Source organism: Phaenicophaeus curvirostris, chromosome 19 (assembly GCF_032191515.1).
Source record: "Phaenicophaeus curvirostris isolate KB17595 chromosome 19, BPBGC_Pcur_1.0, whole genome shotgun sequence".
NCBI classification, from domain to species: domain Eukaryota; kingdom Metazoa; phylum Chordata; class Aves; order Cuculiformes; family Cuculidae; genus Phaenicophaeus; species Phaenicophaeus curvirostris.
This window is the reverse complement of record NC_091410.1, coordinates 12,773,021-12,795,838: the sequence shown is the minus strand read 5'-3', so window position 1 is coordinate 12,795,838 and position 22,818 is coordinate 12,773,021. Positions and strand designations below refer to the sequence as shown.

The 22,818-nt window shown below is 42.6% G+C and overlaps 2 protein-coding genes across 4 annotated transcripts in view; one reads left to right on the top strand and one right to left on the bottom strand.

Annotated features, from left to right (window-relative positions):
- Positions 1–9,627, top strand: part of HLF (HLF transcription factor, PAR bZIP family member) — a 36,260-nt gene extending 26,633 nt beyond the window's left edge. Inside the window, exons 3-4 of one of the 2 annotated variants that reach the window (XM_069872895.1) lie at positions 2,407–2,627; positions 5,370–9,627. In XM_069872895.1, coding sequence (XP_069728996.1) covers positions 2,407–2,627; positions 5,370–5,585 — 437 coding nt within the window. In that variant the 3' untranslated portion in view covers positions 5,586–9,627. Of the gene's footprint in view, positions 1–2,406; positions 2,628–5,366 lie in introns of both variants that reach the window. The other variant, XM_069872894.1, reaches the window with a different exon arrangement.
- Positions 9,628–13,242: 3,615 nt separating this feature from the next.
- MMD (monocyte to macrophage differentiation associated) overlaps positions 13,243–22,818 on the bottom strand; it is a 372,596-nt gene continuing 363,020 nt past the window's right edge. For both annotated transcript variants that reach the window (XM_069872696.1, XM_069872695.1), the window contains 5 exons: positions 18,671–18,831; positions 17,797–17,871; positions 17,292–17,393; positions 16,393–16,462; positions 13,243–15,407 (listed from right to left, as the gene is read on the bottom strand). In XM_069872696.1, coding sequence (XP_069728797.1) covers positions 15,207–15,407; positions 16,393–16,462; positions 17,292–17,393; positions 17,797–17,871; positions 18,671–18,831 — 609 coding nt within the window. In that variant the 3' untranslated portion in view covers positions 13,243–15,206. The remainder of the gene's footprint in view (positions 15,408–16,392; positions 16,463–17,291; positions 17,394–17,796; positions 17,872–18,670; positions 18,832–22,818) is intronic.

The window sequence follows — 22,818 nt, the reverse complement described above, 5'->3', positions numbered from 1 at the left end:
TTTGCTTTTTCAGAGTGGTACTGTGAAATCTCATCAGGCCCGTGATGACAAAGCTGCTGTTGTTATGTAATAAGGCATATTATAGATAAATGATAAGGTGTGAACTGATACCGTGTATCTAGGACTGCAGCAATATTTAAATACAGGCTCTTGTTTAGGGCAATTAGAAAGCTGGGGCAGATTGCACAACCTGGTTGACTTTCAGAAACATCCTGCATGCTCACCAGAAATACTGTAGGATTCGGAGCTTGTTTTGTTTCTGCCTGTATTACAGAGCTTGCAAGGTTTGTACGTGCGTGTGTCTCTATGTCTGCGTTAAACCATACCTGGCTGTTCTGGTAGGAGCGTGCTCACATCAAAGGGAGCTTGCCTGCATTTAATCCTTTAAATAAGCCTGTTTCTGCCAGCCCATGTATCTGAAACAAGATTAGCCATCCATTTAAAGCCGAGCGACAGGAGTGCCTTGTGCCCTGACCCGCTGGGGCTGGCACCAGCCTGGACCCCCTAGCTCTGCAGCCCCCGAAACCCTCACCCCTGGAAACCTGGCACGCTCTGCCCGCTCCCACAGCCTTCCCTGCCCTCCCGGCTGCGGGGAGAGGCGACCGGGGCTGCTGCTGCTGCGCTGCTGCTGCGCTGCTGCTGCGCTGCTGCTGCTCTGCTGCCGCCTGCCGATGCTGGCCACGACTGCCTGCTGCTGTCGCTGCTGCTGCTGCTGCTGTCGCCTGCTCCTGCTGCTCTGCTGCCCTTCCTGCCCTCTCACTGCTGCTGCCTGCTGCTCTGCTGCCCCTGCTGAGTGCTGCTGCTGCCCACCTCTGCCTCCTTCTTTTGCCTGATGCTGCACATCCACTGTCACCTGCTCTGCTGCTGCTGCCTGTCCCTGCTGCCTGTCCCTGCTGCTTACTGCTGCTGCCCTGCCCCTGCCTGCTGCCACCCCTGTGGCCAACAGACAAGCAGGCAGTAATTTCCAGTTTTATTAGTGGGATGCAGCAGGTAACGTCTGGTTTCCAGCCCCAGGAGCTTGGCAGCAGCATGCTGGGTCTGGAGCAGAGGGTAGGTCCTCTCCTGCTGGTGGAGCGTGGTTAGCAGGGTCCTTCCCTCTCGCTCCCTCTCCTCTAGACAGACATATAATTTAACAACTTTGATCCTCCTTTTCTCCTAGGCCCTTACTGGTGTTTTCTGGAAGCTGATTTTATCAGAGCTGTTTTGAAATGGGAGTTACAAGTCCTGGTTTGCACAATGCAATTCCCCTGTGCGTTTTCTACGCAGTTCAGATATTGTTGTCATGATCTCCTAGATTAAAATAAAAACTACATTGTTATAACTGGCCTTGGTTTGGAATTAGAAATGACATTTAGTGTTTACCGTTTTACACCCTAAATATTGCAGATGTGGGCACAAATAAGGAAATATTACGCAGTCACAGGATGTTTGTGCGGTTATTATGAAAGCCATCGTATCTCTAAAGTCCAAGTGAATTCGATAATAGCCAAAATTATAAAAGACTATCTGCTTCAATCACAATTCCCCTTCTGAAGTCTGTGAGGCTCATGCTTGTGAGGCATGTGGAAACTTCTGAAACTTCTGCCCCCGGGGACAGTCCGTGTTTAGACAGCTGACTGCAGGCTCCTATTTTTCAGAAGCTTTGGTTTAGTTTTTAAATTGGATTTTTAGTGGGAATGGTGCCTGAATTGATGCTGTAGGATCTTGAAGGCTGTATCTAAGATGAAAATAAGAAAGATGGGGAGAATATAATTTTTTGCTGGGGATAGGCTCCTTTTTATTAGATTTTGTTTACCATAAAAGAGCAATGTGGTATAAATATACGTTTTTTCATTTTTTCAGAGCTTCTTTAAGTAGTCATTGTAGCTTTTGATGTTGCTTATTTCCTTCACTGTCTTTTAGAATATCACTGGGAGGATTTCATAGAAAATAGCCATCTCCTTAGTGGGGTGCTTCAGCACAGCATGAAAGTACATTTTCATCACACACTGTCCTGTTGTAAACTAAACATACCCTTAAAGGCATATAAGACAAAATGTGTGTATGGGAAAACTGGGAAGGATTACAGTGTGGTGGATAATTCTGAGCTAAATGACAGTGACCTGTGATTTCTTGTGAGGATGTGATCTTGAGGAAGTATTGCATTCAGTGAATCTTGCTAATCCAAGATTAGCAACCAGAATTAGGAACCAACTCTGGAAATAATGGTGTGAGTGTGTCTGGATCTGAATATGAACCCTACAAAATGGACAATCTAATATTTAGCACAAGTAGGTACCAAATTTACAATGAAAGCTTAAAGAATTACTGCTCTAAAGTATTCGGAGATCATCTAAAATTCAATGTTGGTGGTATTATTTACATATTTTCTTCTAACACAGCTGAATTTATCCTTTATTTCTATAGGTCAGATCTTGCCAGCAAACCGAAACACACCAAGCCCCATTGATCCTGAGACGATCCAAGTTCCTGTTGGCTATGAACCTGACCCTGCAGACCTTGCTCTTTCCAGTATTCCTGGCCAGGAGATGTTTGACCCTCGTAAGCGCAAATTCTCTGAAGAAGAGCTGAAACCACAGCCGATGATTAAGAAAGCTCGCAAAGTGTTCATTCCAGATGACCTGAAGGTAAATTGGAACTGGTGATGAGGTTGCTTGTAGAGACTCCATGACAGTTATTCTCTGAGATACAGGTTTGGAGCTTGAGTCTGTTCTCGTGTAAAGTAAATCTGCCGAACTAAATATGACTTTAATGTAGACTAAAGCTATAGCGGTTCTGAAGAAGGCTGAGAGGATGTCCCTTATTAGTTATGCAACAGCTGAAATTCATGAGGTCAATATTCATTTCCTTTGTATGCCAGAAACTTCCTGTGTGACCTTGGACAAGCCTTCTTTGTCCCATATTTCCCACTTATGAAACAGTCTGATCATGTTTCCTTTTCCTCCATCCTCTCTCTGTCTCATCAGCAGAGGCTGTGAATCCGTCAAGGAAAAATCAATCTCTTATAGGGTCCGTGGAGGTCCCTGGTAATGATGGAATGAAGTAAATTGTGTCTTGTTGGGAAGTTGCTTTAGCTCTGTTTTATAATGAATGGGAACACTATAATAAACACTACTAATCTGGGTGAAAGAATCTAAACTAATTGCAGGAAAACAGAACAAAACTATTCTGCCGAGAAGTGTATTTTAATATGATATTTAAATTATATAATAATAATAATAATGCATTACTTTGAAAGGAAGAGCATCTCTGTCTGTGCCTCTCACCGCTTCTGAGATGTGAAGAGAAAACAGCAGGAACAGGGCAGAACAAATCAATCGACTGATTCAGCCTATCAAACAACTGTGAAAATCATAATTTTTTGCAAAATTCTGTTCCCCGTCTGTGATTTCCAAGAGGATCTTTTTTTATCAGAGGTTGTCAGGGCAATATTTCATTCTGCTGTTGCTGCTGCCCCCCGAGACAGACCGAAAGCCTCTTGGAGTCGGTGGGAATCCCTGGCTGCGTGTGTGGAGAGGCTGGGACACCACATGCTTGCACCAAACCGATAGCATTAGGGAGAGGAGCTGATGCTGTTGCTATTTTTACCCCTGAGGGTACCGTTGTGCACATTAAAAGCACAGAAATCACGGTTCCCGCAGTGTTCAGGTGGGATGTCGTGTCACTGTCTAGTACCCTCAGCTCTCGATTAGAAGTTTTCAGCCTAAGACTGAACGAGGAGTTCAGCATCTCTCCTTTCCCTGTGATAATCACGTCGGTTGCCCTTGAGTCGCTCGGAGCGCTTGACCCGGGGGCTGCCTCTGCCCTGGCATGTGGAGTGGCTGTCGAGGTCTGGGGGAGGGTAAGCAGATTAGACCAGTCAATCGTCTCTGGGTTGCATGTGATTTTGAAATGCCAGCCTTACCTCTTTCAGGCCTGGGATTAAGGGATTTGCCATAGCAATTTGTTAAAATAAAGATGGATGAAGTCTAGGTGGCACACTAATAAATTGCTTAAAGCTGATTTTTATCGAGTGGAGTGAGATGGGAAATTATAAACAAGATTTGGGTCATAGCTTTTTACTGCATGGTTGTTTTTAAGAGGATTTTTGGGTGTCCCATCTAAGTACAGGTGAAGAGCAGTTTAGAGATGTGCTGGCTCTAGTTCATTGTTGCTGCAGACCTTGTAAACTAAACTAATGTAAAGCAGTTGTAGAGTCCTTGTGCTCTTGCTTCGCTTTGCAAAAGCAGCAGCAGAAGATGCAGAGCGGGGATTTTGGGCCTGGCACGCTTCGTGCTGAAAGACAAGGGAGAGGTGGGGAATTTCTCTTCAGTTAAATGTGTGAGTGGAAGGCTCCCGGTCCTTGGAGTAGGAGCAGTGCTGTGCTGCCATGCTCCGTGAAACGAGAGAGCTGCACAAGTAAAATTCAAGCGTACAAAAATGGAGGGGTGACTCTGGAGGGGTGAAGTTTGAGCTGTATGACTTGACCAGGAAATGTGAGGGTTGAACGGCTGTATCGCTCTTATTCTACAGGGAACTGAATATCGCTTTTCATGAGAGGTTCTGCCCTTTTTGTATTTACTGAGTTATTCCAGATTGCTAGAACTCGGTTCGGTTTCAAAGCGACACTGAAGCTGCTGTGTCACCCAAGGCCACTTCATTTGAAGAGTGGGAAAATCAGGTGAAATTAAGTTGTGACTTTAGAGCCATTGATGCACCAGTGCAATAAGGCCGTCTCCTAGAGACGAGTCTTTTAGGAAAACGCTTTGGGAGTGTGTTAGCTTAGGAAATTTCAGAGGTTAGTGGACCTGTTTCTGGCAAATGCTTTTTCTTCCACAGTCAAAGGCTGTCGTGCCGCTGTCTTTGCGGATGGTACCAGAGCAGCCAGCCTCGTGCCAAGGAATCCTTTTCCGGTGACTTGCTCTTCTAGGGTGCAAACAGGAACGCTCTGGGGCTCTGTAGAGGAAGAGCTTTGAGCAGACAGCTGACGAAATGGGTGATACCAACACAGAGAGCGCACCAGGTGTTGGCTGGCAGAGAGGGACGTACCGCAGTTAATTAGTGCTGTTCCAGCAGCCGGCGGAGAGTGAGTCATCGAGTCATCCCCTGCGACGGCAGATGTGCTAACTGGGTCAGCGTAGAGGCGAGATGAGTTGTCCCACTGGAATATGGCTTGGTTTTCCCTTCCAGGGATTCACAGCCAAGAGGGCGAGGGGGTAAGCGTTTGATAGGAACACACGCAGACCTCCGTGCTCCCTGGGTGGGTGATGCCGTGTCAGTGGGGGTCAGGTCACCCCCAGCCTCGCCTGTGGTGAAGAGCACATCCCGGTGGCCGCTCGCTTTGCCGAAATCTAATACCTCGTTTGTTTCTCTCTGTGTTTAATGAGCAGGATGACAAATACTGGGCGAGGCGCAGAAAGAACAACATGGCTGCGAAGCGATCGAGGGATGCTCGCCGGCTGAAGGAGAACCAGATCGCCATCCGCGCCTCCTTTCTGGAGAAGGAGAACTCGGCTCTCCGCCAGGAGGTGGCCGACTTACGGAAAGAGCTGGGCAAATGCAAGAACGTCCTTGCAAAGTACGAAGCTCGACACGGCCCCCTGTAAATTCAAGGGTGGGGAGCGGGGGTTTTTTTTTCTTTTTTCTTTTTTTTTTTCCTTTTCGTTGCGGGGTGGCATTGGAATCGATGGACGATGTGTTTCCTGTTTGATAGCACCACACCCAAACCAACCTTTCTGTCTTCAGCACTTTACCAGAAGCAGAAACAAAACTGACTTAACGTTATTGGTTTATTTGTTTCGGTTGCGTATGCGTGTTACCTGCGTATGTGTGTTACACGTCTGTGTACGTGCGTGGGCGCTTGTGCGTGTGCATGTGTGTGTGTGTGCGCACGCATCCCGGCACTTCCCGTTTTTATGAAGCCCTCTCCGAGGGTGCCACATTTTTACCTGGACTGTTGAGAACCGCCATAGTAAGCTTTTTATTACATTTTTTTTTTTTTTCAGTGCTGCTTCAGAGTAGGGGTTTTATGTTGTTGTAACCAGTTCCATCCTCCTGATTTACTTGGAAAGATCCCAGTATAAATTATAAGAAAAAAAAAATGGAAAAAAAGAAAAAAAGAAAAAAGAAAAAAAAAAAGTAGATCTCAGTTTTTTCGAGAGTAACAAGCTATTGTTAAGTATGTCTAATCAGAAAAGTTAACATGCTAATAAAGTGCACAAATAATAATTTAGTACTACACTGCAGAAATATTAATTTATAGATTGCTTTTGTTGTATTTTAAGTTTTGGTGATAATTGTCTTCAGATTTAAAGTGCTGTTAGACTGAGTTAGCTGTACTCATTATAGATCCCATAATGGCTTCTCCGTAGCTGTTCCTTTCGTTCCCACGGACCCCAGGTAGGTAGGAGAACTCTCGCTAGACCACAGAGCGTGTCCTTGCACTGCCTGTACCTGAAGCAATAATCCTATTGTACGCTAGCGCGCATGCTGCCCGGATGTTCCTAGTGGACGTAGGATGGTTTCCCTACCCAACAGGAGTTTGTCTTTAACAAAACGTTAAAAAGTAAGAGACGCATTAACGTGAGCATGCTAATTGTATCCCTGCTGCAGGGAGCGCATGTCTAAGAAGCAGGATAATTAGTCGAAAAGAGAACAAAATTAATAGTATCAAATCAGATCCGTTGTCGAAATCAGAGGGGCTTTTCTGTTTTCACTTAGTTAGGCATTTCTTCAGGTTCCATTTTGTGACTAAAAATGAAATAAATACTTAAATTCAGTTGTTTTTCCCATGTTCTGTAATATATTTTCTGTGGATTATATCTTGCTGTTTTACAAATCACTTTTATTCGGTTAGAAGTCACTGGTTTGCAAAGCCCACCTTTCCTAGTGCTTGTTGTTCTGAGTGTGACATGAACTGATGGTTCTGAACTTTATTGTTTTAGACTCTGTTTGCTTTTGGACACGTATGTTCTAATATAAAGTGGACTTCTGAAAAATGAATGTACAAGACACTGGTGTATTTCAGAAGGGGATGGTGTTGTCATATACTGTGGTTAATCCAATCAATCTAAGTTTACTATAGACCAAAAGAATAGATATTATAAAATGTATAAAGTTTATACAGAATAATTATAGTATGTTCGTTTTGTACAGTATTTTTGAAGTACAAATACTGACAATGTATTTTGAAAGACATATATATAGCAAAAAGAAAAAGCTATTCCATGTTTAAAATATATAGCAAAGATATATATTCTCCATTATTGTACAGAAAGGAAATGCTTAGGGGTTTGTTGGTTGTTGTTTTTTTAAAAATCTTTAATATTTTAAGCCTACCACAGGCTTTAAATTAAATTTTTATGGAAGCGATGTGGCTTTCCAGGATGTTCCATATTACTAAAAAAGAGACTTTATCATTTTCCATCAAAAACACAGAAAGAAATTCTTTAATAGGGACAAAGCACAACATGGATTTTATTCAGCTATTGATTGGACAACACAATATTTTGTAAAGGCAGAACTATAATATATAACACAAAACCACTCAGCCATTTCTAATCTGTTGCTGCTACTAGAATCTGTCTCCAGCTGAAATTGTTTTTCATGTATCCCGTTGTACGTACTGCAGACGGTTACTGGCGTGAGGGAAATATGGTGCTACGTGTCTTGCTCGCAGTTTTCTAAGTGTTCTGACATTATTTTCAAATAAAAAGGTGGTTCATTCCATTAAATCATTGCCTATGCTTCAGGAGATGGTTACAAAGGACTCAGCATCTCGTGCAGCATCAAAAACACCCTCGCACCAGTGGCATTTTCCCAGTATTTTTCCTCAAACGTACTCGACGTGTCAGCGTCCCGTAATGTCCAGTACTTGTCTGTGGACCATTTATCCCACAAATTGAATTTCCATGTGCTGCAGCAAAGTTTAAAGCCTAGTAAGTTATTTTCTAAAGGTCAGTATAAGCCACTGGATGCGTGGGTGGAGGAACGAGACCGGTGGTGCTCGCACCAGTAGGTATCTGCTATTGCCATTTTCAAATAAACCCTTTTTTTTTCCCTTTGGAAGCAGCAGGACCGTGGCCGGGCTCAGCAGCCGCTGCTGCGGGGGTGCTGCTAACAGCAGCAGCGAATAATCCCGATGGTTATTCCTGGGGTGATGCTCGAGCAGCAGGACTGGTGTGCATGAGACCAGCTGGTTCCTACCTAGCCAGGGCTGTCGGCAGGTCCCATTCTGACCACAAAACAGTCTTTAAAAGGTAAAAGGCAGCTTGGTGAAAATTCCCAGCTAGTTGTTTTGTTTCTTTGGGGCAGGGAAGGGGTGGGAGATGGTTGGTTTAGAGGCTGGGTATCACCGATTTATGGTTCCAGCCACTCCCTCCTCCACCAGCCCAGAGGCCCCAAAGCTGTGCGGGTGCCTCCTCGCCCCGTCCCGCTGGGTGGGAGGGCAGGAGGACAAGCAAGCGGCTCTGGGGGTTGGAAAAGTGTTGGGGTGCGTGGGAAGCTCAGTGTCCAGCTGGGCACCAGGCTCGGGGTGCGCTGGCATCTTCTCCTTTTGGGGCTGAGGACGTTCAGAGGAGCCTGAGGGACTCAAGCACTTACCATGTACCGTGTGAGTCAGGGACCCTGGTTCCTTGGAAAAGATCAACCTTAAAAAGAAAAGAGAGAGAGGAAAAAGGCAAAATGTATGGACTAAAACTTGGGGAAAAAAACCCAGATTCTCTAACCAGGCTGTCTCCCCAAAATGATGATGATAAATAAATAAACGCACGCTTAGCTCACGTGCAGTTCCCAGGGACGGCTTAGCTGGGCTCATCGCACCTCTGAGGGCTTTGTTGCTCATGAAGGAGCTTGTAGGTATATGAAATTGTAATTTTATAAAGATAGAAATATATATATTTGCAGAATAATTAATAGCGTGTCTAAATAATTCACTGACCTCTATTAAACCACGAGCATTGGTAAAATGCTTGTCTTTTTTTGTTTGTTTGTTTTTGCTGGAACTTAGACGTGAATTCTTTCTTTTTACAAAAGAATGCCCTCTAAAATAAACTGAATTTGAGCCGTATTTGTGAATACGGGTGCCGTGGGGCTCTCTGTGGGAAAGCCCATGGCGGGGTGTGGGATTATTTTTTCCTTTTCAAATGGTGCTAAGGTCAGCCCAGCACCGCAGAAATAAAGTTCTGACTTGAATCCACAAAAGCGAGAAATTCAAAATGAGGCTTCGTGCTCGAGTTACCCCGTCGTGCCCACCCGGAGCCGCAGACTGTGAGTGCAGGGGGTGAGTTCGGCAGTGCCCAGCAGCCTCGCTGTTTGAATATCTTGCCTCTGTGGGTTTGTAACAACCCCAGTTACCGCTTTAAACCTATTTTTGCATGTAATTTACAATAGAGATGTGCAGTTTATTTTCTTGACTTCTTTTTTATGTGAAGAAAAAAAAAGAAATGTATTCAAACTTACAAGTGATCAACCATCGTATCTCTGGCAACACCACAAGACAGCATCTGTTTATATTCAAGTTTGACTAAGATCAAATCAGCTGTGTGACATGAAATGGATTGCATCCTGTACGCTGGTCAGCCCAAATAAATTTTTTTTTTTGTCTGTTACTCTTAATGTTTAATAAACTTTTAAATTTTTCTTCTCTCACCTGTGTGTGTGCTTTGGTGTCTCAGCTGGGGCTCGGCGAAGATACTTAATGGTTTTACAGATAGATCATGGCTTTAAATTGGAGGGGGGAAGATTTAGAGCAGACATCAGGAAGAAATTCTTTACGATCAGGGTGGGGAGGCCCTGGCCCAGGTTGCCCAGAGCAGTGGTGGCTGCCCCGTCCCTGGAGGGGTTCACACACAGATACAGAGATGGACACACGCACACAGGGGTCTGGGTTTCAATATTCAGTATGTCTTATACACAAAATATAAGTTTTATTAACAAAGCGACATGCTCTTGCTTTTTTTTTTAATATGAAGATACGTTTTTTAACATGCAGGGGACATAAAGTGTATTAGTTTTAATACACACACCCTCTCCCTCTCCCCCCAGTGCACATGTATCTTCATCTGCATACACACAAATAGCTATAAATTTAATAATTACACTTTCATATAGCATACTTAATGAAGTAAATGCTGTTAATATGGATTTATATCCTTTTATATATGCACAGGCACTTTACTGATTAACAATAACGGGTTTTAAGGTATATATGTTATCCACAAAATGTAGTTGCTGTGATACCTGAAAGTAATAAACAGGATTTTCCACCGTGCCCGAGCGTGACTGTTGCTTTTCTGCTGCACCTTCGCTTTTAATTTTTGCACGCACTAATCCCTAACGTGTAAACGTGGGGAGAGAAATGGGGACCCCCGGGCGTGGATGCAGAGCAGCTTCTCTTCGAGGGCGCCAGCATCGCTCTCTCCGTGCCCAGCTGGGATCCCTCAAGCGGCACCGACACAAGAGGTCACGCGAGAGCCGTTCATGGCTCCCCAGCGCTGCCCTCTGCTCAAAACCAACATCAGATTTTTCCTCCTCGTTACCCAGCTCTGTCCTCCCCAGCGTGTTTCTCCCTCTGCAACGCCACAGGGGCCCTTCAGTCCTCTTGGCTGGGGTCTTGCTCAACACAATTACAGCTCCCGATTCCCTTTCTCCCTCCTTCTGCACCGTCACTGATGTCTCGTGTCCCTGGGTCACGTTATTATCCCTGAAAATTGTGTTTGAAGCTGTTCAGGAGCTCCCTGCTGGCTCTTTAAATGAGGCGGCTGTGAGAAAAGATTGAAGGGATTGGGTTCATTTAAATCTAGAAAAAAAGCAAGGGAAGAAGCGAGGGTCTGCAGCTCGATAAATGCTGCTGTAAGGGCTCCTCCAGGCCCGGTGCAGCCACAACACGATTAGCCTCAGCTACGGCAAAGAAAATAGCGCTTGGACAGCAGAAACCAGTCTGAGAGGGCAGGGGCTGAAAAACTGGAATGAACTGCCCGGGAGGGTTGTGAAATCCCCATTGTCAGAGGCTTTCAGAAGGGGTTGGCCAAGCACGTCAGGACTGACAGGCAGAGTTCATGCCGCCCGCAGGCACAGGATGGGCTAAAAATATCTCCCAGGCCCTTCAAGCGTTATTTGTAGTGATTTACCAGAAGGCTGATTAAGCTTCTCAGCACCATCAGCTTCAAGGCAAAAGCTATTTTCATTCACTCAGACATGTTCGTAGATGAAGAAGCATATTTAAAATAAAATCCATGTTCCCTCCCTACACCAATCCTTCACTTCCCAAGTGCACAGGTTTTAATTGGAGAAGGCGGCTGCGTTCCCGCAGCAATGAGTGCTAGTCCCTTAGCATTTATAATGCTACCAAATCATTGTTCTTTGAAACCAAACGCACCACAGGTTCCCGAGGTTCAGCTCTCCACCCAACGCTCCTCTGGTCTCAATGGCCTGAGGGAGATGAGGCTTGGTCACTGCCTGCACCCCAAACCTTTGTGGTGCTCCTGGAAGCAAACATCACAGGCCAGGAAGCAAAACTGCTGCAGCTAAAACCCACTAGGTGTCTACTAACGGCTTTCCACCTCTGTGAGAACTTCAGCAAGACTTTCAAAGGCACCTAAAGGATTTGGGCACACAAGTCCACCGCCAGCAGGGCTCCCGCTGCTAAGCAACAAAGACATGTGAATACATCCTCCAGAGAACACACGAGCCTCATTAGAGGCACTGATGTAACTTTGGTTATAAAACTGGTGCTGGCTTCGCAGCCAGCCTTTTGCAAGAGGCTTTTGGTTCCTCAGCTTATCCTTCGTAAGAAGCACCCTGGTTCTGCAAAGGGAACAAGCGCTGCCACCCTTACTGCTCGCAGCCAGGCTCACAACCAGCAGGAGGAGGATACCCAGTGTGAAAACAAGCAGACACCTCAGTTCAGTAACAAAATATCAGCCCTCCACAAAATACGATCCAAACAGGAATTTGGAAACGTTCTTTTTAAAGAAGCCACTGCTCCCCATAGAGGCCAGACCTGTAGGACTGAACAACTCCATTAGTTCAGGTTGCACATGGTCCTGTTGCTCGGAAGGCACTTCATCTCTGATTTTTGTGCTGATTTTACAGCTTAGGCTGCAAAGCAGGTCCAAAACCAGACACTAAGCAGCCCTGGGGAGGAGAATTTATCTCCAGGTACAACCCTACCACTACACAACCGCTCGTGCTACAGTTGGCCAGCACCCACCCTCCCAGCACTGACTGACTTTTAGCTTTAATCTTATGACACCTATTGACAGTGAAAGCAATTAGCGAGCAGACTAACATCCTGCATTCTTTTAAAAATAGCAAAGCACAGAGAAAAGACTTAGTCAAGCACATGACATGAACACGACAGCCCTAGCCTCCAGGGTTCACATGGCTACGCACACCAGACCTAAATAAAGAATCATGTAGGCAACTCCAAGAGGTTTCCAAACAAGTGGCAGGACCTTCAGCATCTTCTCTTCTACCTGCTCATTCCAGCCCTTGGCACACACACATCTTGCCCAGAAGCAGCACTAAAAATGCTATGACCCCTGTGAATTTCACAATTCACGTATCAGCATGTAAAAGCTCAGCGATCAGCTGGGAAAATCATGTAAGAAACCACAGAACGATCAGTGATAAGCCAGAGCCTCAGAAACATGCTGCTCCATCCAGTGCTGCCAACACTGAGAACAACACTGCTGGCCTGATGCAGGCATAACACTTCAAAACAGGCAAATCCAATTAAGAGAGAACAAAAGAGTGTAAAAATACATCAAATGGAGCCATCTTCTCTGTCTGATAACACTGAGTGGTGCTGAAGATCTGGAATTTAGCTGCAATTCAGCAGAGGGGGAAAAAAAACCCAAACACAACCTAACTGACATACTTGTTTTCCAGACAGAAAAGCATTTTCAGTTCATCTTGTCCGTATTTAACGCAGTTATATCCCTGTAGGGAGAGGAGCAAAATCATGTATTTTAGTATCATACAACTGTCGAACACCCCAAAGCCAGTATATAAAATAAAATTGATCCAGACCAGCAAAACTTCCCAATATTGACCAATGTTTACACTTAATATATTTTCCATGCCATAAATTGAACAATTTGGATTCTAATCTTTCCTAGTGTTTTGATTTAAGGAATTGACTGAGCAAGCATGAAGGGTTCAACTCTGGATCTCTCACATCCAGAGCGGGACCAGCATCAGTCCCTCACTTGCCTACATCAGTGCTGGAGAGGAAAAACAACCAAGCATCAGGAACAACAGTTTCCAAATTGCACAAAATGTTTATTGTTAGTCTAGTACATTCAATATCATATTGACTAGAAGACAGTAATTCAAAATACTTTTGGCGAATTGAAATTTTTTTTAAAAACCATTTCCAACACTCCAAAAAGCAATGCCATGAAAAATTAACTTAAAATTAAAACAAACATACTCAAGCAATAGTTTCACTTTTTACTACAGAAAATACAGGTATTTTAGTGGTTTTAACAGTACTGCATTTAAACAAAATATGAACTCACAAAAAGTGGAAAATATTAAAATAGACACAATGTTAAAAAACTGAGGCATCCAGCTGTGTGAGACCGTTGTACTAAGAATTACCTGCCCAGCTGCTCCACTTGCTCTTTTGGGGCAGTTAACCAGTCTGCTGGAGTGATGCTATTTCTCCAGTCACCTCCTAACACCGTGCAGCATTTCTTCTTCAATGCCTTGAATAAAAGTTTGTCCCTCTTGTAAAATTCATATACAAATGTATATATTCTAAAATACACAACCCACTGGCACATCTAGGTGCAACATTAAACGGTACCTTGTAAAGCTTCCCTATCTCACTACTTATTGTTTGCAGACAGGCAACATCCAGAACAAAATCTGAAAAAGGCAACACGTTTCGGTTTTGTTTTTAAATACTGACATGAAAACCCGAGTAAATTAGAAAAAGGATAAAGTCAATCTTAATATAAGACATTCATTAGATAGTGGGACAGGATACAGTTATTGGACACGCAGCATTACACTGACTTTTCTACATCTGGCCATTCGACACACGTGTTCCACAACCACAACTTGCTACCACTTCTAGTTTTCCTGTACAGAAACACAGCAATACAATTAAAGATGAGCTTTACTCTGTGGTAGGGCCCAGAAAGACAAGTGACACCATCTCGGGTTCTCCAAACGCTCCTCCTGAAAGGAGTAAACCTGTAACCGTGGACCTGCTGCTCTGGCCAGGACCTCCCAGCAGAAGTTGGTGGGAACTTTGAAAATCCAAGCCTTAATATCACAGCACCGATACGGGTACATCTCTTCTGGAGAAATGTGTGACTGGTTCAGATAGGGGTATTGACTATCCACCCTCCTTACCAGCGGCAGCTGCTGGAAAACCAGCATTTATCCCAACCCAGGGCATGGAACTGGGAATCTCAAGGAGAAACTCACATTAACTATTTAAAGCACCTAATTTCCATCAAGGATAAAGCCAATTGAAGATGCTTTTTCAGTGGTATTAGGGATGAGCAGAATATGATCACATTAAAACTCAGCAGCATCACATTTAGGTTTTAGTCCGTGGAAGTGGTTATTACAATTGCGCTGCGATAAAACCTTGGAAGAGGTACAACGCTTGTCAGTACAGTATGTGGAATGTAACCGTTTCTTGCAAGATTTTGCAACATGAGTAACTGCATAGATGACAGTTGTATGTTTTCAGTTCAACAAATGTACTTGAAAGTTTACAAAAAACACAGAAAGTTTCTATAAAAGTCACATTATACCAAGATAATGGGTGGTAAGTAGACTATTTCCGTGACTCACGTTCAATAAATGAGTAGTGGAAATGTGATAAAAACCAACTGCAAATCAAGAGTTACATTTTTTGCTATTGCACTGACTTCACCCTTTGAATCACTAATTTAGAAAAGTTCACATAGTTAAAAATTGTAAAATTAAACTAGAATACAAAATTTATTTGTAAACATCAGGTAGCCGGTTCTACTAACATGGAATGAACTCCTGGTACTGCCGTACAGTATCCTGGTTATTTACAGCACTTGCCGTACGATGGGCAACTGCAGGACACACAACATCAGTTCACAGTAATTGTGTTCAGAGAACTACCAAACGTCAGTGCAGTTTTCCTGTGCAATTCTCCAATCTCCCCAAATTCCTTAAGTCAAATAATACTGTTACAGAGGCCAAGTGCAGATTTTGCGTATCTATCTATCTCATAAGTGACGAATTATGTCTGCAGGACTTCTGTAAAGGTACTTCCAAATGGCATAGTAATGAACAGCAGCGGCTGTGGCCACAAAGATGTGCCAGATGGCATGGGCAAACGGGATGACTCCATCGCTCTTGAAGAACACCACACCCAGACAATAGATCAAGCCTCCCCAGGCAACCTCCTGAAGTCCATCAGTGTTGCTCTGTCAATTCACAAGGAAAGATTAGGGGTCAGGGGCAGTAAAAGAGTATTTTATGCACAAAAAGTGCTTCTCCCTCCAGAAAAAAGAAAGCTGGCTGTCAACTCAGAACATCTTGGATATGACAGACGAACAAGGGAGAAAACCGGTATATTTATATTGCATTTTGTGAAATCTATAATAACGTATTTATAGAATAAGTTTCAATAGCACTACAGAAGCAATAGTGGGATAACTCAAGAAGTAAGACAAGTTTGATGTTTTGCCTCATGCTCATTAATAGAGCCAGCAAACGGAGAAAAAGACCAATGGAACAGTTCAGGCATTACCTTACAGAGGTGTCACATTTATAACATCAGCAGAGGGTTATTCAAAGTTATTTAAAATGTGTAACTAAAATAATAGTCAAAGTTTTGAGATGGACAAGACACCATAGGATGCTTTATATATGCATCAAGAAACCTTTTAAAACACAAATGCCAATTGTCAAAAGATCAGACATCCCAGATGAACTGCATCAAACTGATGCATCCCAACTACTTCAACTCTTCAATTTTCTCCTGCTTTTCTGATGAAAAGAAGCCTCTCTGAAGAGACCTTCTAGATTTGATGCCCTTAAGTAATTCTGAAAGGGGCAAGAGATTACTCTCCCCATCTCAGTCCAGACCATGGCATCCATTGATTAGATTTTCCAGAGAGCTCTAACCAAGAAACAGGACAATGTGTTACCCAAAGTCCACTCCACTTTCATAAAGAAAAAGGTTCTTTCCCAATTTGTAAGTGAGAACAGGGCATTAAGTAAGTTCATAAATAGTAAAATTGAGAAACATTCCACCACAGGCTAAGTTGTACCTCAAGGTACTTCATGTCTTTATCATTTTTACTTAAAAGGAAGTGATTGAATTGCTACATCCAACATATTTTCAGAAGACAGCGAACTTAAAAGGAAAGCGTGTGTGTTTGTAATGTTAATAGTCACATTCCTTACCATAGATGTCACTACCAGAGCAGGAGAAAATCCCATCGCTAAATAAAAAAAGAGTTCAACGATCTTATACCTAGAAAGGAATGATTTGAACCATTTAAGGTGGTGTACGAAAGGATGAACATTTCCTTCAACAGTAAAGAAAATATTTTAAATTTTACATTAGCATGGGTTCATTAAACTATTCAAAAAGCCTTCCATGCATAAAGATAACCAGTGGTTTATGACAAAAGCTAGTATTTTTCTCTGCAATGTACAGCTGCAGGCAATACTTTATTCTCTAAGTACTGCCTCGATGCATTCATTTGCATGAGTACTAGCGAGGATAAAAAACATAGATACAACTTATATTTTTGTTATTTGATGAGAACCTCAGTAGCTCATCTTCTGAACAAAAAGCTAGGTCTTGCTCCCTGAGGATAAGTAATGAAAGCAGGCTCAAGAATTCAGATCTGCAACTCAAGGACTCATATCTCAAAACCACAAGGCAACAGGAATCAACATGCATCAGTTTATATAAGCAATATAATACTGCAGTTCAAGCTGTATGCAATGCTACATGAACTAGGGGCACAAGAAAGCCATTATTTCAGCTGGTTTCCTACCCTGCCCACTCTCACCCTTGCTTTCTTGTAGCAAAACTTAAAAGTTTCAGAAATGGGTACTTCCTTCTCACCCCTTTAAGAGAAGGCAATACAGCCTGAAGACAAGTTATGACAGGGTGAACACAATTATCTTCTGGCGAGATTGCATCATTAGTTTGCATCATTACCATTGCACATTTCCACTGTTTTGAAGCTCTTATTTCAACATGTGAAAGGCTGGATAGGAACACCCAGAAAGCAAGAAAGCCCCCACCATTTAATTTCAGTTTAAAGTTAAATGCAAATATTAATTCTTACTTTTCATGGTAGAGAAATACATAAATGGTTCCTCCAGCAGCCATCAGCCAGATAAACCAACGCATGTGAGATGCTAGAGGTCCGAGCTCACGTAGATTTAACCTGGTGGTAAAAAGATTTCAAGAAATTAAAGAGATGAATGAGCCGACTGCACTGACATAGGAGTAGTAGGGCTTGATAAAAATAACTAAATATTCAGAGCTATAACTTAGGCACGATGGGGGAGGAGACAGACACTATATATACACAGTGAGGCAGAAGGTGTTTGCATCGATGTGAGCGAATCATAGACTGAGGGATGTGAAACCTAAATAAATCACTTGCTGCTGTTTTCCAATACTACCTTCTGCTCAGCAAATCCCAGGAGATTACATTATGCTGCATTTTGCAATGCAGAATGGGGTCAATTGCATCTAAGAAGATACCCATCATCTTTGAAAAGAAGCAATAAACTGTTTGCATCGTAAGAAGTTTTAATTCTGGAGCTGCGCTTCCAATTTCTTACCATGGTGCATACGATGCCGCAATGAAGACGTAGATCATCATTCTGTCACACATGTGGAAGCAATGCTCCATTGTCCTAGGAAGAGAGGGAACAAGTCACCAAGACAGATTTTGGAAAGATTTTCATACCATCTCAGTTCCCTGACAAACTTTGTAATTACTTTGGGGAGAACAACATCAGCTCCATAACCTCTTAAAATCATTTGGAAGACTTTCCAGCTGACTTCAACTTCAGGTGGTCATCAGTGAGACATGTAGGAGATGAGCACTCCTCCACTCCTCTCTCCTGTCACATTAACTCTGTCTCATCCAGAAATGACTATTCAGTAACTACTGGTTAAATCCAATTTATGGCCCAGAATTATGTAGGACCAAAAAAAAAAAAGTAAAATTAAAAAAAAAAATTAAAAAAAAACCCCAAACAACAGAAAAAAAAAAAAATCACATCTTGTTTTCACTATTGCTGCCTTGCTCCCAAGGAGGCTTTCTGCTGCTTAGCTGTGTATTGTATTACAATTATCTTGGCAAATTCTGTGTTCCTCAAAGAATCTGAGCATGCCATAGTCCCAGACAGTATTTCTGCCATGGGATTATATCCACCATGCACTTGGATTCTGTTTTTCTCATCCAAGTTCTGGATTAAGCACCACTAAAGCCTAGAAAAGCATGTGTTTTCTTTGCAAAAAAGTAGCAGACGTTAGAGTCTGTTTGTATGAGAGCTTGGCTCACTATTTCTTCCAGCAGAGTCAAGGGTGATTTTTTTCATGATTCAGTACAAGGCAGCACTCCAGCCTTTGGTAAAATCAAGTTTTTCACTGAGAAACACAACGGAAAACCACCACAGAACATGAAAACGAAACATCTTATAGCAATACCTTAAGTGACTCTTCTTCCAAGAAACTATATGAAACACTGTGGAGACAATGAAGAGCGCGCAGAGCCCCATGCCGTACATCCATGCTGTTATCTTTTCCCATCGATCATCAGAAAGCCGGTGGAGAAGGGCACTACCCACAATTGCGGGAACAATGAGGAACTAAGAAAACAAAAGGCTGTTGTTAATAACGGCCGCCGGCACAGTACCACCCCAGCACAGCCAACGTTGGATTACGTGCTCCTAACCGGAGCAAGCTTTTCATCTAGTTGTATGTCAAGACACAGACATCAAGACTTTGCCAGTGCCTCAGACACTGGAGTTACAGCTGTCTGATTAAACAAATAAGCTGCAAACTTCTTTCATGAATATACTCTTAAAGCACAAATATGATGTTCTTTAGTGCAGCATATCCGAGTTTGTTTTCATTATCACCTCCCCCTCAAGCAGCTTTAATTCAGATCTTCCAAGACAATCACTGTTAGAACATCACGATGGGATTAGTATGCTCATGTGAGATATCCAAGAGAGCTGCAGGCTTTATATACATTGAAAATTACACTCCCTTCGAGAATAAATTACATCATGCACTGTAGTTTCATTCAGAAAAAAAAAAAAAACTGGGAAAAAAACCCCACATCCAACAAGAATTTAAAGAAAAGACCTACTGACTCATTCTACTCCCATCGCCTTCCACTATGAGTATCTTAGTCTTCCAAGCTAAAAATGCCCACAAGCTCCCTTCCAGCCCCTCTGGTATGTCTTAAAATGCTAATTTGTTCACTTGAATTGTAAATAAATAGATTAAATTCTTTGTAGTTTAACCCCAGTCTCATATGCTAAACAGTAAAGATAGGAACAAGTGATGTTTAAACAAATCTAGCAACTCTGCTTTGCAGTACGGGTTTGATAGCTTGGAGTGAAAAGTTCTGCTCCAGCCTGCATCGTCTTTGTCCTCAACCTGCACAGAGACTAGAGGAAAATGAGGGTCTGATAATCTGAAAAGGAGTCGGTTAATCCAGAGTTCAAAGCAAAACAAAACATACAAAGTGACTTTTACTTCTGTCTTTCCAAGAGCTTCATTACTATTCTATTTTCTTCCTTTTTGCAAAAGTTAGTACACTTGTACCAAAAGCTGTGGAGCTGTGGAAATGGAAAGTTGAGCATTCACCTCCACAGCATCTGCACCAGAGGTGAAAAGACTTTCACAGCTTTGTAATGAGACTGGACGTTGACTTCGTGCACTTAAAGGCCAAAAATAGTCTGCCAGTCTGGCTTCTTATTTATCACAAACCATATATTTCCATTTGCATTTCCTGGCCAGCCCCCAGATTCAAGAAATGTTAAAGTGTTTCACTCCTCAGTTCCTCCTGTTTTTCACATATGGCATCCAGTTAAAAGTGCAGCTGAAGCCCTGGAGACAGCAAGGGACTGATTTGATGTGGCAGCTGTTTTGTTTAGTTTTTGCAGGAGACAGGAAGATGCTAAGCTCCAGAAATAGTTTCTTTAAGCTGTGTGGTCCTGCTGGACTCACATCCATCAGTTTTCGTCCCAATTCCTACCACAAATTTCCATTTTGACTAACCCTGACAGAGAACCAAAAGGTTCCAGAGACACCAGGTGCCCACAAGCACCAAGAACACAAGCACTGGGTAATATAGCAAATCTTTACTAATTCCCTACAAAAAGCCTGGGCATGAGCTGCTCGTAGATCCTGCCTGCAGCCCTGACCGAGACCCTGTTACAGGAAGGAAGCCCCCTCTGGAAACTAGGTTTGATATTACACAGATATCCCATCTTTTTACTAGTCTACTAAAACAAATACAAGTTAAGCTATGATGTGTAATGCTCAAATGAACCAACAGAGTTTGATGACAATCACTTTTCCCAGTAATTATCATATATAAAGTTATAAGGTTGAAATAAATACGGTATTTTATTGCCTCCTCTTTTCTTGCACTTCCAGAGTCAACGATACAGCTACAAAAGAGTGCACAGATGAAGACCTGAATTCATCTCTCTGCCCTGTCCTGGCTCTGAAGAATGACTCTACTTCTCACAGGGAGAAACGCTATACAAACACGAGAAGGATTTATTGTTTCTTCTAAGTATTCTATTTGGAAACACTTTCCCTTTGTGCCTGATATTCATCATGGGAACAGTTAGACTAAACAAGAGATGTTTTATTGCTCTTTCTGACTGAAAATACCCTGATACCCTGTTGTTCCAGTCAACTGGATAGAAATGCTTTAGGTAGCAATGCCACAGCAGATAACGTGATAAAATGGATTTTGTTATATCTAACACCCATCTAACAAAAGAAATATAACACTATAGTCCAGAAAACAAGGCAGATTATCCCATGTTCAATTAAAAAAAGCAAACTCTAGCACAAGAACTTTATTTTAGCCAGCAGAGCAGCAACCAATTAGTCCTTTCAAAGGAGAGGTACTTATCAAAAACTTAGTCAAAGAATCAGAACTAATAGAATGAATGTGACTGCTTTGTGTCATTTTACAGCAATGACAACACACTTCTAGGTTGCATTTCTAACTCAGAACCGTGACATTTTGATTTACAAATTCTAGTACCCTCATGAATAGTTGCTAAATCAGAAATAGAGCAGGTAGACAGATTTATAGAACAAGAGAGCCAGGACAAAATGGGAGCATGAGGTTACACACCCCTCTGCAATATGGAGGAAGACAAAAGATTAAATTGCATTTATTTACAGCCATAGGCAGGAACCTTTAAGGAGAGACTTGGGCACAAGCCCCGTGCGATGTATTTTGGGAAACCAACTGCCACAATACCTACTGTCAGAAACAGCCACTGCAAAAAGCCTTAAAGCACAAAGAAAAACGCTGAAAAGATAAGCTGTAAACCTGATCAGGCATACTTCAGGGAAATTACACTTACTTCCTACCGTATAGCAAATATCTGGTATCTTCCATCTGTCTGGGGTTGCTTAGGATCCTGGTATGCTGGCTGGTACTTTATCTGTATACTTTCCATATTTCCGTTGCCAATCTCTCCCATAGAGAGGATTAAAAATGTTATAAATGTTGCCTTTGTTTATCACACTCATGCCAAATTAACCGATTTTCTTTGCACACACAGCTACCCACGTCATGCAGTCAGCAACAATGCCCTTTGATGCATGAGCCACCACAGCAAAGCATCGTGTTATTGTTGAGATCACACGTGCCTTTCACTGGGAAACACAAACAGCATAGAGAGGGTCCCTTCACTTCCTCTTCAGAAAGAAAGACAGTGGGAAGATCAACAAAACTGCCAAAAATCACGTGTCGTTTAGTTCTTTGTGGTTCCTTCTGTGTCCACGTACAGTGTCTCCTTGCTCATCAGTTCCCTCTGCTCAAATAAGGAGCCCAGCATACCAGAGAGGGAATCCTACAGGCACCTTGGGGTGTGCAATACAGAGAGCAGAGAAACTGCCACTATCAGACAGCCAGAATGGAAACATTTTCATCACAACAGCCCTTCTGAAATTTTCATGACCCCTTCTCCCACGCTTAAGTGACCTGGTAAATGCTCCAAGCCTCATTTTTGAAATATTAATACTTCTTTTTTCCCCATGCACTACACAGCCCAAGAATGGAATAGAGAGACTGTAACTTATTTTAAGAATAATATCTCCTCTTAAAGCAATTGAAAGAAACTTCTAGAAAAACATAAAGCAAATTATGCCTAAATTCTGAAGGTTTAATACAATAGAGCATAACTTTTGTCTGATAAACCCTAGGTACGCTGCAAAGTTTCACAATTGGAAGAGCCATCTCCCCCTTAGATTTAGCTTATCTTACAACCCACATTCTTATAAGTCCTGCTTCTCTCATACACCGTTTCCTTCCTGTTGTTCTAAACAGAGAGCTGTCTTTTCTGTCTCCGTTCAACTGCCTGGCTGCCCTTCCTGTCTCCAGTGTCTACAGACAAGTCGGTACTTTATTTAAAGCTAAAAAAAAGACATTTTAAACACCCTTACTAGTTAAAAATTTGAAGATACCTTTCTACAGTACACAAAGCGAGCTTTTAAGTATTGTAACAAAAAGCTACAGGCAGATTCTGTATCCCCATTTATTAATCTTTTTAGGTTTCTTTGAAGCAGCTGCCTTAACTAACTACTGTGTA